Below are 11,421 nucleotides of genomic sequence, written 5' to 3' on the forward strand. Positions count from 1 at the left end.
GTATATCTCATGGTGCTCATCTCGTATCGTGTTACTTGCAGGGTCGTATGAGTTCGCCGATCCTTCTGTGGACCGCGGAGTCATGACCGCAGGCGGGATACAAGCTCAAGGTGCTTGAGAGAAGAGAGAGAAGATACATCACACAATATGTATGCTTTCCGCTCTTTGATATCGCAGGTCTCGCCGACTTCACCCTTCGGAGCCGTGACTGTGGCAGGCCGCTGAGTTAAATGATGGCGTCATTGTCGAACCCGTGCCCAATGCAAAGGTTGTCCCCTGTTGTCCTCTGCCCAAACACTTCAACGTTTCGAATACATTATTGAAGAACATGGCTGGGTTCTCTGAGATCTTCGGGTCAAAAAAGTGCTGTATCTTAGATGGCGGCCTGGTGAGCACCTTTCATAAGTCCCGCATCAAGGTGATGCGGGGACGACGCGGTCGGATCCTGAATTTTTGATATTTGCCACGAATAGGGTACAACGCTGGAGGATATCTTTCACAAGAATGTTTCAAACACTTCCCTTTGGTCCGCTAAACCTATTGATGAGGATCCCGAGATCATGATCCAAACACATCTGGCATTTCTGCGTGCCGGAGCCCGAGTGATCTCAACGTCGACGTACGTCACACATCGTGGCAAGGTGGCACTTACACGAACCGCGCATCGTATGTGTCTTTCGTTAGGTATCAATGTGCGTTCGAAACCTTCGAGGATGCCGGATATTCGCGAAACGATGCTGCGCGCCTCATGCGAAAATCCGTCGAACTCGCAGCGGAAGCGCGAAGCAGATATGTCGACGTAGCGAACGGCATACGTCGCAAAGATGTCAAGATCGCGCTATCACTGGGGCCATACGGTGCAACGCTCACGCCTGCTCAGGAGTTCGATGGATTCTATCCGTTACCGTTTGGGCCTCAGGAGTACTCTACCTCGCGACCGAACCGAAACACGTTCACGAAGGAGGAGCGAGCGGCAGGCAAAGCTACTATGGCCATCGACGCGTTGACAGACTTTCACCTTCAGAGACTGCGCGTATTTGCCAACGACATCGATACCTGGGCCACTATCGACTGCATCGCGTTCGAGACCGTACCCCTAGTGCGCGAGATCACGGCGATTAGGGGTGCGATGGCGCTGCTGGAGGAAGAGCTGAAGCCCCGAGCTCAGCGATTTCCTTGGAAGCCATGGTGGATCAGCACTGTGTGGCCGGAGGGTCGGTACCCACAAAGCATCAGGCCAGATGGAGTACCGATGACCGTCAAGGACGTCGTCGCGTTCCTCTTGAGCAGCGGGTCGGGCGAGTTGAAGCATGTCGCAGTTGGCAAGACGAATGTTCCAGATGGATTGGGCATCAATTGCACGCGCATGGAGCATCTATCCACCATCCGGATGGAGATGGAAGCTGCGGTAGTAGACCTCAAGGGTGAGGATGCGAAACCGTGGTTCGTCGTGTATCCGAATGGAGGAGAGACTTACGATCCTGTTTCTCGCACGTGGATTAAGGAGGAAGACCCACAGCACAAAAGTGAAAGTTGGGCAACGGGTTTAGGTGACTTGGTTGACGAGGCTAGAAACAGCGGAGTATGGGACGGCGTCATTGTGGGCGGTTGCTGCAAAACGGGCCCTGCGGAAATCCAGGCGTTATCGAGGCGTTGGGAAATATAGTCAACCGTTGTTGTACGATGAATGCATGTGTAAAGTGGAATGGAAAGATATCTACCCATCTGACCGTGAAAGATTGTTCAGCGCAAGCGATTCATGACAACTTCGGAAAGATGTGATGCAGCTACCAAGGAAAATCGAGGGTATATTCACTGTTCGCATTTCAAAATTCCTCACGGTGCCGTGAAGCATAAGAGCAGGAAAGCGGACGAAGCAGATTACAGAGAACTCAGAATGAACACTGGCAGAAATCCAACAACATGTCGCAATTAAAGTCAACGCGCGTCCACAGGTCAGCGTCGTGAGAAGGCTCTCGGCAAATGCCGGTCGGACTGTGGAGATTGGCTGGTGAGGCGAACTCTGTAATACTAACGCGCGCAGGCCCCCGGAAAAGTCAACGAACGTCGTCAAGGTCGACGTTGAGCTTCAAAACACCCCTACCGGTGCGTTCAATATCTGTACTTTTGTTTCTGGGAGAAAGAACGGGAGGAAACGGATCGTTTTAGGTGGTGGATTGCGACTGGGAGAGTTGGATGCTGACACTCTGCGTGCAGGCCCAGCATGTCTTCAAAACTCCCCCCCGTCCTGAGCGCAACCGATGAAGAGATCCAGATGCTCCTGGCCGCTCAGGCGCATATCGGCACGAAGAACTGCGACAAGCAGATGGAGTCCTACGTTTGGAAGAGAAGGTCCGATGGTCAGTAAGGCTATTTGGGCAGACATGCGTAGCAATCTCATTCTCTGTCCGGAGCTAGGCATCCATATCATCAACATCGGCAAGACCTGGGAGAAGATCGTGCTCGCTGCGCGTATCATTGCCACCATCGAGAACCCGAACGACGTTTGCGTTATCTCCGCCCGCCCATACGGACACCGCGCCGTCCTGAAGTACGCAGCCAACACTGGCGCTCAGGCTATCGCCGGCCGTTTCACCCCTGGTTCTTTCACGAACTACATCACCCGCTCGTTCAAGGAGCCCCGTCTTATCATCGTCACCGACCCCCGCGTTGACCACCAGGCCATCCGTGAGGCGTCCTACGTGAACATCCCCGTTATTGCCCTCTGCGACACCGATGCTCCCCTCAAGTACGTCGACGTTGCTATCCCCACAAACAACAAGTCCCGCCACTCTATTGGTCTCATCTGGTGGCTCTTGGCTCGTGAGGTCCTTCGGTTGAGGGGCACTATCCCCCGCACCTCTGACGGCTGGAATGTCATGGTTGACATGTTCTTCTACCGTGACCCTGAAGAGGTTGAGAAGCAGCAACAGGAGGAGGCTCAGGCGAAGGCTGCTGCTGCTGCTGGCGAGGCCGAGCCTGAGGTCGCTAATGTCTCAGAGTGGGATGTTAGCTCTGCCCCTCAAGCCGGCGGCATCAACCCTGCACTGGTCGCCCAGGAGGGTGGTACGTAGACATATCCATCAGTTCTTTGTCTCGCTCATCTTTCAACCCAGGCGCCCTCGACTGGTCTGCGGAGCCTACCACCGGCCCCACCGACTGGTCAGCAGAGCCAGCTGCCGGTGCTGGTGGATGGGATGCGGCGCAGCCGGCGCCCACTGGCTGGGATTAAAAGTCAGACGTCGAGATATTGGAGTCTGGTCGTTTTCCACCACTTGCCTTCCGAGCATGCACCTACTTATATGTTATGTCCGGTCGTTCTACCAAAAGCATATGCAGTCCATGACCAACATGACCTTTTTCACGCTTTGTATATCAATGTAGGGGGCGTGTGGGAGTTGAGTAGATCGCAGTGACGCTGGGATGACTGAGCTAGCTGAGTTGACCAACTGCCTGTTGATTCACATGCAATCCGGCGAGATGATTCTCTGACCGAAGCCATTAGAAGTATTGAATATTGAACATCGAGGGTCGGAAGGAGACCTTCCATAAAAGGCAATGTCAGGCGTGTGTTCTCCGTGCTTTAGCTCAGGCGTTTGAGGTTGACTTCCGTGCCAAATCAGTCCAGCTCAAAGGCGTGGCGACATGCTTCGGACCAGCATCTGACGGTCTCACCGGCGCTCCCTGACTAACACCAGCGTATCGGGAGCTACATAACGCGACGCATTGCACGCCTTAGACTCACTTTCCCCTATCCCGTCCTTGACTGATGTCTAGTCTGCGAGTCATGCAACTTGCTACCATCTTGGTTCATGTTGCGATTGGGGTGTGTGTCGGATATGCTTTAGAGGCGCAGAAGCCTTTGTCTCGTATGGGCGCTGGAATTCCACAATCGACATACGCAGACCTCACGCGATTTGCCAAGTACTCCTCTGCGGCTTATCAGGCGCTATGCCCGCGACCATTGGGCAATACACTCGTAGAAGAAGTAAGTCATTTCCTTGAGCGTATTTAGTCTGCCTTGATCTATCAACGTGCCACGTCAGTTTAGAAATGTCTTGACGAGCACGGCCGGATACGTCGCGCGTGATGATCAAAGACGGGAGATTGTTGTCGCGTTTCGAGGAAGCCAGCAGCTCGAGGACTTTCTCATCGGTCTGTTCTTAGTTTGTATGGGCAACCCGTGACTCGCTGACGGCTAAGAATATGCAGACGGCGGTCTTGTCCAAGTCCTATATCAGTCGCCCGGCGTGCAGCCGAACACAACTGACGTTGTAATGGCCCATGCAGGCTTTCTTCTGGCATACAACTCTGTTTACAGCACCGTGTTGGACGCGATCGGGACTCAGCTCAAGCAGCACAAGAACTATTCTATCGTTTCTACTGGTATAACAGGACGTTGTGCAATATGAACACGGCCTGACCAAGTGAAACTTCTAGGACATTCATTAGGTGGAGCCCTCGCATCTCTTGGGGGTCTTTCGATCAAGTCGAATTTCCCGATGGCGAATGTTCGGCTGTACACTTTCGGTGCGTCGCCGTCATCCACCTGTGACCGAACGGTTGACTCATGCGCACCTTATCCCTAGGCCAACCGAGGACCGGCAATGCGGCATACGCAGATTTGGTACAGCAAGTTGTAGGGAGCGAGAACATCTACAGAGGTACAGTTCTCATCGCAAGCGTATGCGATGCGTTCACCGCTCACATTGGTTGACGATGACTAGCTGTTCACACTTATGGTAAATGAACTTCATCTTGCGCCTTTTGCCTCGGCTCACAAAGTGCCTCTATGCACAAAGACGGCGTGCCTACGATGGTCCCCGAGGAATTAGATTACCGTCACCAGTGCGTCTTGCCATCCTCGTCGACACGCCTGCCTTCTCACCTTGACATCCCCACCGTGCCGCCCCGCTCTGCACTAGCGAGCGAGAATTCTGGCAGTTCGAAGAACCCCGTGAGTGCTTCCACGATCAACAGAATTACCTTCGTGACCTGTCTGGCATTCTCAGCGGAGCCAGCGACCGTCATCCAGTGCGAAGGACAAGAAGACCCGACGTGCAGCGACTCGATACGTGAGTGGACGATAAGCCTCGGTCGCTTTGGCCCATGCTCTCCTATTGATGCAATGAAACAGCGACAACCGGCATCAACGTTGCGCATCCCTTCTACTTTGGCCAAAGTAGGTCCTTCTCCGCGTACCGCTATAACCATTGCGTCAGAGACTGACGTATATGGTCCGCACTAGTCATGTCGCTGGATGCTACGTTGTGTCTCTAATGTATCTCTTCCTAATTTGTGTTTCTTTAATTTCTCGCCTTGCAGTTTCTCGCATCGATTGCATCGCACACTATCCACTAGCATCTGCCAATCCAAGGGCTGTTATCACAAGGTTGCCATTCGCGTCATCAGTACATCTAAGCTGTTGTACATCGCTCAAGGGAAGGTAAGACAACGCGTACACAATACAGCCGGCGACATAAACACAACGGTTGTTTTACACGTACTATGGTATCAATATATGACTGTTAAGAGTACTCGGTATAGTAGCGGTAGCGAGAGCAGACAACAAAGCGATAATTAAATATATACACAGACACAACAACATCCAAATAAACAGAACAGAAATAAAAAAAAACCCGGAAAACCATCGAGCAATAAAAAATATCACGAGCCCAGGAGTTCCAAGATATGCGACAATGTCTGTGCGTCCAGTGGCCGACCGTTGCGTCTGTGCAACGCCTGTAAGAGCTGTACCTCCTCGTGGGAAGGAGTCATTCGCGCAGCCAGCGTAGCAGCGGCAGTCTCGAGGCGAATAAGCAGGAAATCCAGGATGAAGAGCACCTCGGCCTCCGAGGGCTTCTCGGGGATGGTCGGCAGCAGCGCCGCGGGGTCGCCGTACATGTATGACGATGACACTGCTTGCTCGTCGCGCCCAGCATCAGGGGCGAGGCTGCCCTTGCGCAGCGGCAGCGGCTTGAACACGCGGTAAGACGTGAGCGCCTCGAGGCGGATGCAAATCAAGGAGAGCTCGCGCAGCTGCTCTGCGCTGCACCGCAGCGTGGCGGGGCCCGAGTCGACTTCGGAGGGTGGCGCGATGGGCGGCTCGGCGTCGAGGCCGACCCGGCCGACGAGCTCGTGCGAGAAAACGCGGGATAGCATCTCTGGCACCTCGAGGCCCTTGAGCTTCACCTCGCCAACGGGAATGAGAACGGGATCCAACCGGCGAATGGCGTCGATTGCGTCCGCTGGCTGGGACGACGAGTACTCCGTCTCGGGTGCGCCCTCTTCGAAATGTGCACGGAACTCGCGCACGACGTCGGCACTCAGCATGATCTCCCCGCCCTCGGCGCTCCCGCAGACCCGCGAGGCGCGGTTGACCATCGGACCAAAGTAGTCCATGCGCTTCGTGATCGCGTCTGGTTCGCAGACGGGGGTGCCGCAGTGGACGCCCATGCGCACAGAGAGGCCCCGCGCGACCACCTTCCCCTGCTCGTCGCGGATCGGCCGCCCATCCTCGCAGTCCAAGATCTCTTGTGGCCACGCCTCGTTCAAGAGCTGCACCTGAACATCCAGACACCACATCAGCGCCGCGGACACCGTCTGGAACGCCACCATGAACGCGTCGCCTTCCGTCTTGACCTCGTACCCACCACAGAACCGTAGCTGTCGCCGCAGCAAACTATGGTGCAAGCGCATCGCTGTCGGCATGCCCGCGTTCGTCTCCCACAAGTGCGTCGAGTTCCGAATATCCGTGAACACGAGCGCGAGGTGGCCTACCGGGGGTGGCACCTCGCCGTCGAGCCGCGCAATCGTAAGATCCGCGATATCGTCCTTCCCTCTCTTCCGCCGCGTCGCCTGATACGCCTCCGAGTCGATATCGACGGTGGAGATCACCATGACCATCGTACTGCCCTCAGCGCCGTAGCTGATCGCAAAGTCCCGCAGCTTCTGCGCGGCGATCATCGGATCTGCGCGCTCCGACCGGGCGATGTCGACCGCAGTCTGGTACGACACGTAGTCCCACAGCCCGCTGTTCGCGACGATGATAAACTCATCCAATTCGGAAAGCTGATACGTGTAGATGTCCGGGCGCGCGTTGACGACGGGCAACAGATGATAGAATCCGAACGATCGCGAGATGTCGACCTCGTCGTTGACGAGCCCTTTAGGGGATACCCAGCCCTCGGCCGCCCGGATGCGTGCTATCTCGTTGCGATCGAATGGATCATGTTTCTTCGACACGATCTGAGCTGTGCCGCGACGCGATACGACGGCGAGAGCGTTGCCAGCATTTGCAGCATACAGCGTCTTACCCTGGATGTACAGTACGATGCCGGATGCTCCAAGATTAGATGTGTCCTGGATGTTGAGCAGCGCCGCCGACCGATGACTCGTCTGCGAGTTCTTGCGCGCCGGTATGTTGCCCGAGAACAGATAATCGTGCGTCAGGCGGTTCAGCTTCAGAAACGTGCGCCGAAGCGCGTCGGGCACGCCCAGCTCCGTGTTCGTGCTCATGGACGCCAGGTGCGCGGAGAATATGGGCACGAAATTGTCGTGCAGGTACTTCGAGATGCGATTGTTGTTCGCGCTGGGCTGCGAGCGCCCGAACATTGCAAAGATCGCCTCGTCCTTGCGGTCACGAAACGACGGCTGGACGAGGTCGAACATGCAGACGTGGTCCCTGTTGCCCAAATTGTCCGCAATACCGTATGCCATGCGATTCACTTCTGAAAGCGATGTCCGCACGCGGCGGTCCTCGTTATCATCAGGAATGTTCGGCGCGAATGTCGTCGTGACATCCATGAGGCCCAAGACTCGCAGCTGCGTGAGCGCACTGAACCCGGCCAGATCGATCATCTTTGGCTTGTCGTTATCTCCGCCCTTATGCGTTTGGTCAGGCTTGATCTCGAGCCGCTTGTTGCCCGACAGGTTGAGGTACCGAAGATTCTGATTGAAATTCCTGGAAAAAAAATGCATCTGTAAACGGTGACGCAACGACGAAAAGGGAAAGAAAATAGTCACCAATTCCAATCAAACTCCCAATTGTTGATATTGTACTTCAAAACGTTGCTTCCCACATCCAACACAGCTAGGCTCGGTAGCTTTCCCAGCTCCTGGGGCAGCGTCTGCAGCCGATTTCCATTCAGATAAAGCACCTGCAGCTTGATCAGTCGGTTCAGGTCCTCCGTTGGGAGGCTCGACAGCTTGTTCCCGCTGACGTACAGCTCCTCGAGGCGCGTGAGCTCGCGAAAGAATGCGCTCGGCAGCTCCTGAATCTCGTTGAACGACAGATTAAGCACCCGCAGCTCGCGCAGGAGCGTCAGGAGCGGTAGCGCCTCGTCAGCAAGCTGGTTCTCGCCGAGGTAGAGCCGCTCGAGAGAGTATACAAGCGGGGGCAGATGCCGTGGCGACGCAATGCTAGCACTGTTGTTGCCGTTAATGGTAGTGGCAGTGTTCAGCGAACTTGCAATAGAAATTTTGCGCTCGGGCACGGCGAGGGTTGTCAGACTGCCAAACGAAGGGTCTGGAGATGTAGTACAGGTGAGAAGTTGTGGCTGCGGCTGCGCGTTGGGCGGAGAGGGCGGGTGCCACGTCGTGATAAGGTTGGATGTCATATTGATCCGCGTGAGCGACGCGCAGTTCCAGAGGCTGGCGGGAATCTCTGTCAAGTTATTGTTATGCACGTCCAGGATCTCGAGCTTCTGCAAGCGGCCAATGGATGTGGGGAGCGCGTCAAGCGCATTGTCAGAGCACGAGAGAGAGATAAGGCGTGTGAGCTCGCCAAGCGAGTCGGGGATGAAGCGGAAGTTGTTGCAGTCGAGGATGAGCGACTCAAGCGAAGATAGGCTCGCGAGCGCGAGGTCCGCAAGCGAGGAGAGCTTCGCGTGCGAGATGTTAAGGTACGTTAGATTGTGCGGGACCTGGCCGATGGGACCCGGAACGAGCGAGATCTGCGTGATGTCGTTGTGCGAGACGTCGATCTTCGCAACGCATGGCCCCGAGGAGAGGTCGAGCGCGTGCACGGCGTTGTGATTTACGTATAGGTTCTCGAGCTTGGGCAGCATCTGCACGATCGTGAGGTCGATGATGTTGTTCCGCCGGCAGTCGAGCTCGCGCAGGCCGACGAGCTCTCGACACCCTCTCGGAAAACTTGACACCTGGTTCCCGACGATGATCAGGCGCTCGAGCTGGGTAAGCTGTGCGATCTCCTCCGGAAGCTCAGAGATCATGTTGAATGAGATGTCCAGCTCCTTGAGCCCGGTCATCCTGCAGACAATGTCTGGGAACACGTGGAACTTGTTGTTCGAGATGTTGAGTGTACGCAGGTTTCGCAGGCGAGGAAAGTACCACGGGAGCTTTTCCATACGATTGTTCTGCACCATCAGATTTGTGAGGTCCGGGATGCGGTCTAACCCAACGTCGTCGAGGTCGCCGATCCGGTTGCACGAGAGGTCAAGGCCGTATAGAGACGTGCAATGTCGCACGCTCTGGGGAACCTTTTTGATGGACATGTTGGACAGGCGGAGCTCGCGCAGCGAGACGCACGATTGCACGAAGTCGAGAGGGATCTCAAGCATGGGATTTCGGGACAGGTTGAGGGACAGGATATCTTCGGCGTGCCCATAGAGAACGATGGGGATCGTCCGCAAGCTCTTGTTCGTCAGGTCCACGTACCGATAATCAGTGAAGATAAGGTCTTCTTCCTATCGCAGTGCAAAGAAACCCAGATGAGCCGAATGAGAAGAGGTTGTAGTTGACAACTCACCGCAGGACCCAAGACATTGCTCTTGTACACGAACTTCAGAAGGAAACTGAGATCCTCGCCGAGGAGCAGCTCTAGTCTGTCAGTATCGTCGTAACCTGCCTGTTCCAAACGCCGTCGGGCGATATCTGCGGGTCGTTCGTTGTGTGCCAGCAAACGCTCTAGAATGCAAAGGGGAAAGATCCAGACACGGCGAATAAAAGACCAGGCGAGGGCGCCTCACCTCGACCCCGTTCCTTAATGTACAACCGGTGCACCTCACGCTCTGCCTCAAAAAGCAGCGTCACGTTCAAATATGGCATTAATTCGGAGACTGACACCGCAGGGCCGATGGACACGACGTGGAAATTATTATTCGCCCGGTAGACGCGGAGCTTGTAGGTCTTGCTATCGGTCTGCTGCTCCTTGAGGGGCCTCGTCGTCGTTGTACGCCGACGGCTCTTACGCTTCGCATCGCGGCCACCTGACGTGGAAATATCACTCGCGGGCTTTGCTACTGCCGTGCTCTCTTCGGAACTCGAGTAGTCCGGCTCGCGCAGAGGGCCTCCCTCCTTATCGACAGCCCAACTCTCAGGAGGATCCCACATACTCTGTTCATCATTGTTTGCGTTGTTCGGGGAGACGAGTTGATGGGGCACTACGGCGGGGGCAGCGGGGGCAACGACGGGAGGCACCGTCCTCGGCGAAATCTTGCGCTGGTCGTTCTGGTATGTCTTCCGTGCGGGTGAATTCGAAGAGAGAAAGGGGTCTCTGAACAGAGGCACCGGGGGAGAGGTGGTCTGTGGCTGTATGCTATGATTTGATCCGCGCGAGACGAGAGAAGCAGAGATGCTGCCCTCTGAGCCGGTCGCGGGCGGGCTCGCGCTGGGCCTGACGAGGGCGGAGGGGTGGATGATGCCGTCCATCTGATCGAGGTTGGTGTCGAGCATGATCTCGGGCTCTATCGGGGGTGCAGAGCGGGTAGCGGGTAGGGGCTTTGTCTTTTTCTTCTCGCGGGACTTGTCTTTCTTGAGCGTGTTGCGCGAAGGGGACGGGTCGAGAGAGAGGAAGGACGAGTCCTGGTCCATGAAAGAGGGGAGTGGGGGCATGGACTTTGTGACCGGCTCCTCTCTGTATTCGATATCTAGGCGGGGCTTGCTCAGAGACCGCTTCACCTTTGCGAAGAGGCCAGACTTTGGCTTGCGCAGGTTCTGGCGGGGCTCTGGGGAATAATAGCTACCACCAGCGCTGCTCACATCCTCGTCGAAAGATTCATTTGTGCGCTGGCTGGAGGAAGGGCGCTGGGTGGAGAAGGACGCAAAGGACGGCTTGTGGGGGAAGCCGAAAGCGAGAGGACCCTTGGGCGGCGGCGTAGGCTATTGGTTGAATTGTTGCGCGGTAGATGAGCTGGGGAGGGGGTCAAGGGGTCAATTTACGCACTGGTTCGTCCTCCGAGCCCATCCACTTGGAGGCTTCAGGGCTGTCTTGGAGCGGGCGCGATGGGAGAAGGCCGGAGGGCAAGCCAGCGGAGGTTAAATAACGTGAGTTCTGTGGGTACCCGTTGGTGACCTGCGCGGCCATGCCTGACGAGATGGAGACAGGGGGGACCGGCGTCTTCGTCGACTTCGTCGTCGTCGTCGTCGTCGACCAAGGCAGAACAAGGGCGGGGTGGCGGG

The 11,421-nt window shown here is 55.9% G+C and overlaps 4 protein-coding genes across 4 annotated transcripts; 3 read left to right on the forward strand and 1 right to left on the reverse strand.

Annotated features, from left to right (window-relative positions):
- Positions 1 to 284: 284 nt before the first annotated feature.
- HETIRDRAFT_476925 (uncharacterized protein) lies at positions 285 to 1,666 on the forward strand (the record flags this gene model as incomplete). Its single annotated transcript, XM_009549495.1, has 3 exons — positions 285 to 388; positions 474 to 619; positions 685 to 1,666. The coding sequence occupies exons 1-3, from the start codon at positions 329 to 331 to the stop codon at positions 1,664 to 1,666; spliced, it is 1,188 nt and encodes a 395-aa protein (XP_009547790.1). The 5' UTR covers positions 285 to 328.
- A 367-nt stretch (positions 1,667 to 2,033) lies between these two features.
- On the forward strand, positions 2,034 to 3,431 carry HETIRDRAFT_434917 (uncharacterized protein). The gene is made up of 4 exons (XM_009549496.1): positions 2,034 to 2,106; positions 2,218 to 2,360; positions 2,419 to 3,066; positions 3,117 to 3,431. The coding sequence occupies exons 2-4, from the start codon at positions 2,225 to 2,227 to the stop codon at positions 3,230 to 3,232; spliced, it is 900 nt and encodes a 299-aa protein (XP_009547791.1). The 5' UTR covers positions 2,034 to 2,106; positions 2,218 to 2,224; the 3' UTR covers positions 3,233 to 3,431.
- Positions 3,432 to 3,655: 224 nt separating this feature from the next.
- Positions 3,656 to 5,402, forward strand: HETIRDRAFT_146492 (Lipase, class 3). Its single transcript, XM_009549497.1, has 11 exons — positions 3,656 to 3,988; positions 4,047 to 4,155; positions 4,213 to 4,386; positions 4,441 to 4,530; positions 4,590 to 4,664; positions 4,728 to 4,742; positions 4,803 to 4,848; positions 4,926 to 4,957; positions 5,013 to 5,075; positions 5,138 to 5,182; positions 5,249 to 5,402. Exons 1-11 carry the CDS (start codon positions 3,770 to 3,772, stop codon positions 5,278 to 5,280), a joined length of 900 nt encoding a protein of 299 aa, XP_009547792.1. The 5' UTR covers positions 3,656 to 3,769; the 3' UTR covers positions 5,281 to 5,402.
- Positions 5,403 to 5,667: 265 nt separating this feature from the next.
- HETIRDRAFT_169870 (putative adenylyl cyclase) lies at positions 5,668 to 11,326 on the reverse strand (the record flags this gene model as incomplete). Its single annotated transcript, XM_009549498.1, has 5 exons — positions 5,668 to 7,963; positions 8,026 to 9,707; positions 9,770 to 9,927; positions 9,990 to 11,121; positions 11,186 to 11,326. The coding sequence occupies 5 exons, from the start codon at positions 11,324 to 11,326 to the stop codon at positions 5,668 to 5,670; spliced, it is 5,409 nt and encodes a 1,802-aa protein (XP_009547793.1).
- Positions 11,327 to 11,421: the final 95 nt, after the last annotated feature.

Source organism: Heterobasidion irregulare (genome assembly GCF_000320585.1).
Source record: "Heterobasidion irregulare TC 32-1 unplaced genomic scaffold scaffold_06, whole genome shotgun sequence".
Classification (NCBI taxonomy): Eukaryota; Fungi; Basidiomycota; class Agaricomycetes; order Russulales; family Bondarzewiaceae; genus Heterobasidion; species Heterobasidion irregulare.

Coding starts and splice junctions, on each gene's coding strand:
- HETIRDRAFT_434917 (XM_009549496.1), top strand. CDS start 2,225: ATGTCTTCAAAACTCCCCCCCGTCCTGAGCGCAACCGATGAAGAGATC. Junction 2,361..2,418: donor TTGGAAGAGAAGGTCCGATG/GTCAGTAAGGCT, acceptor GTCCGGAGCTAG/GCATCCATATCATCAACATC. Junction 3,067..3,116: donor ACTGGTCGCCCAGGAGGGTG/GTACGTAGACAT, acceptor CTTTCAACCCAG/GCGCCCTCGACTGGTCTGCG.
- HETIRDRAFT_146492 (XM_009549497.1), top strand. CDS start 3,770: ATGTCTAGTCTGCGAGTCATGCAACTTGCTACCATCTTGGTTCATGTT. Junction 4,156..4,212: donor GCTCGAGGACTTTCTCATCG/GTCTGTTCTTAG, acceptor AAGAATATGCAG/ACGGCGGTCTTGTCCAAGTC. Junction 4,531..4,589: donor TGTTCGGCTGTACACTTTCG/GTGCGTCGCCGT, acceptor CCTTATCCCTAG/GCCAACCGAGGACCGGCAAT.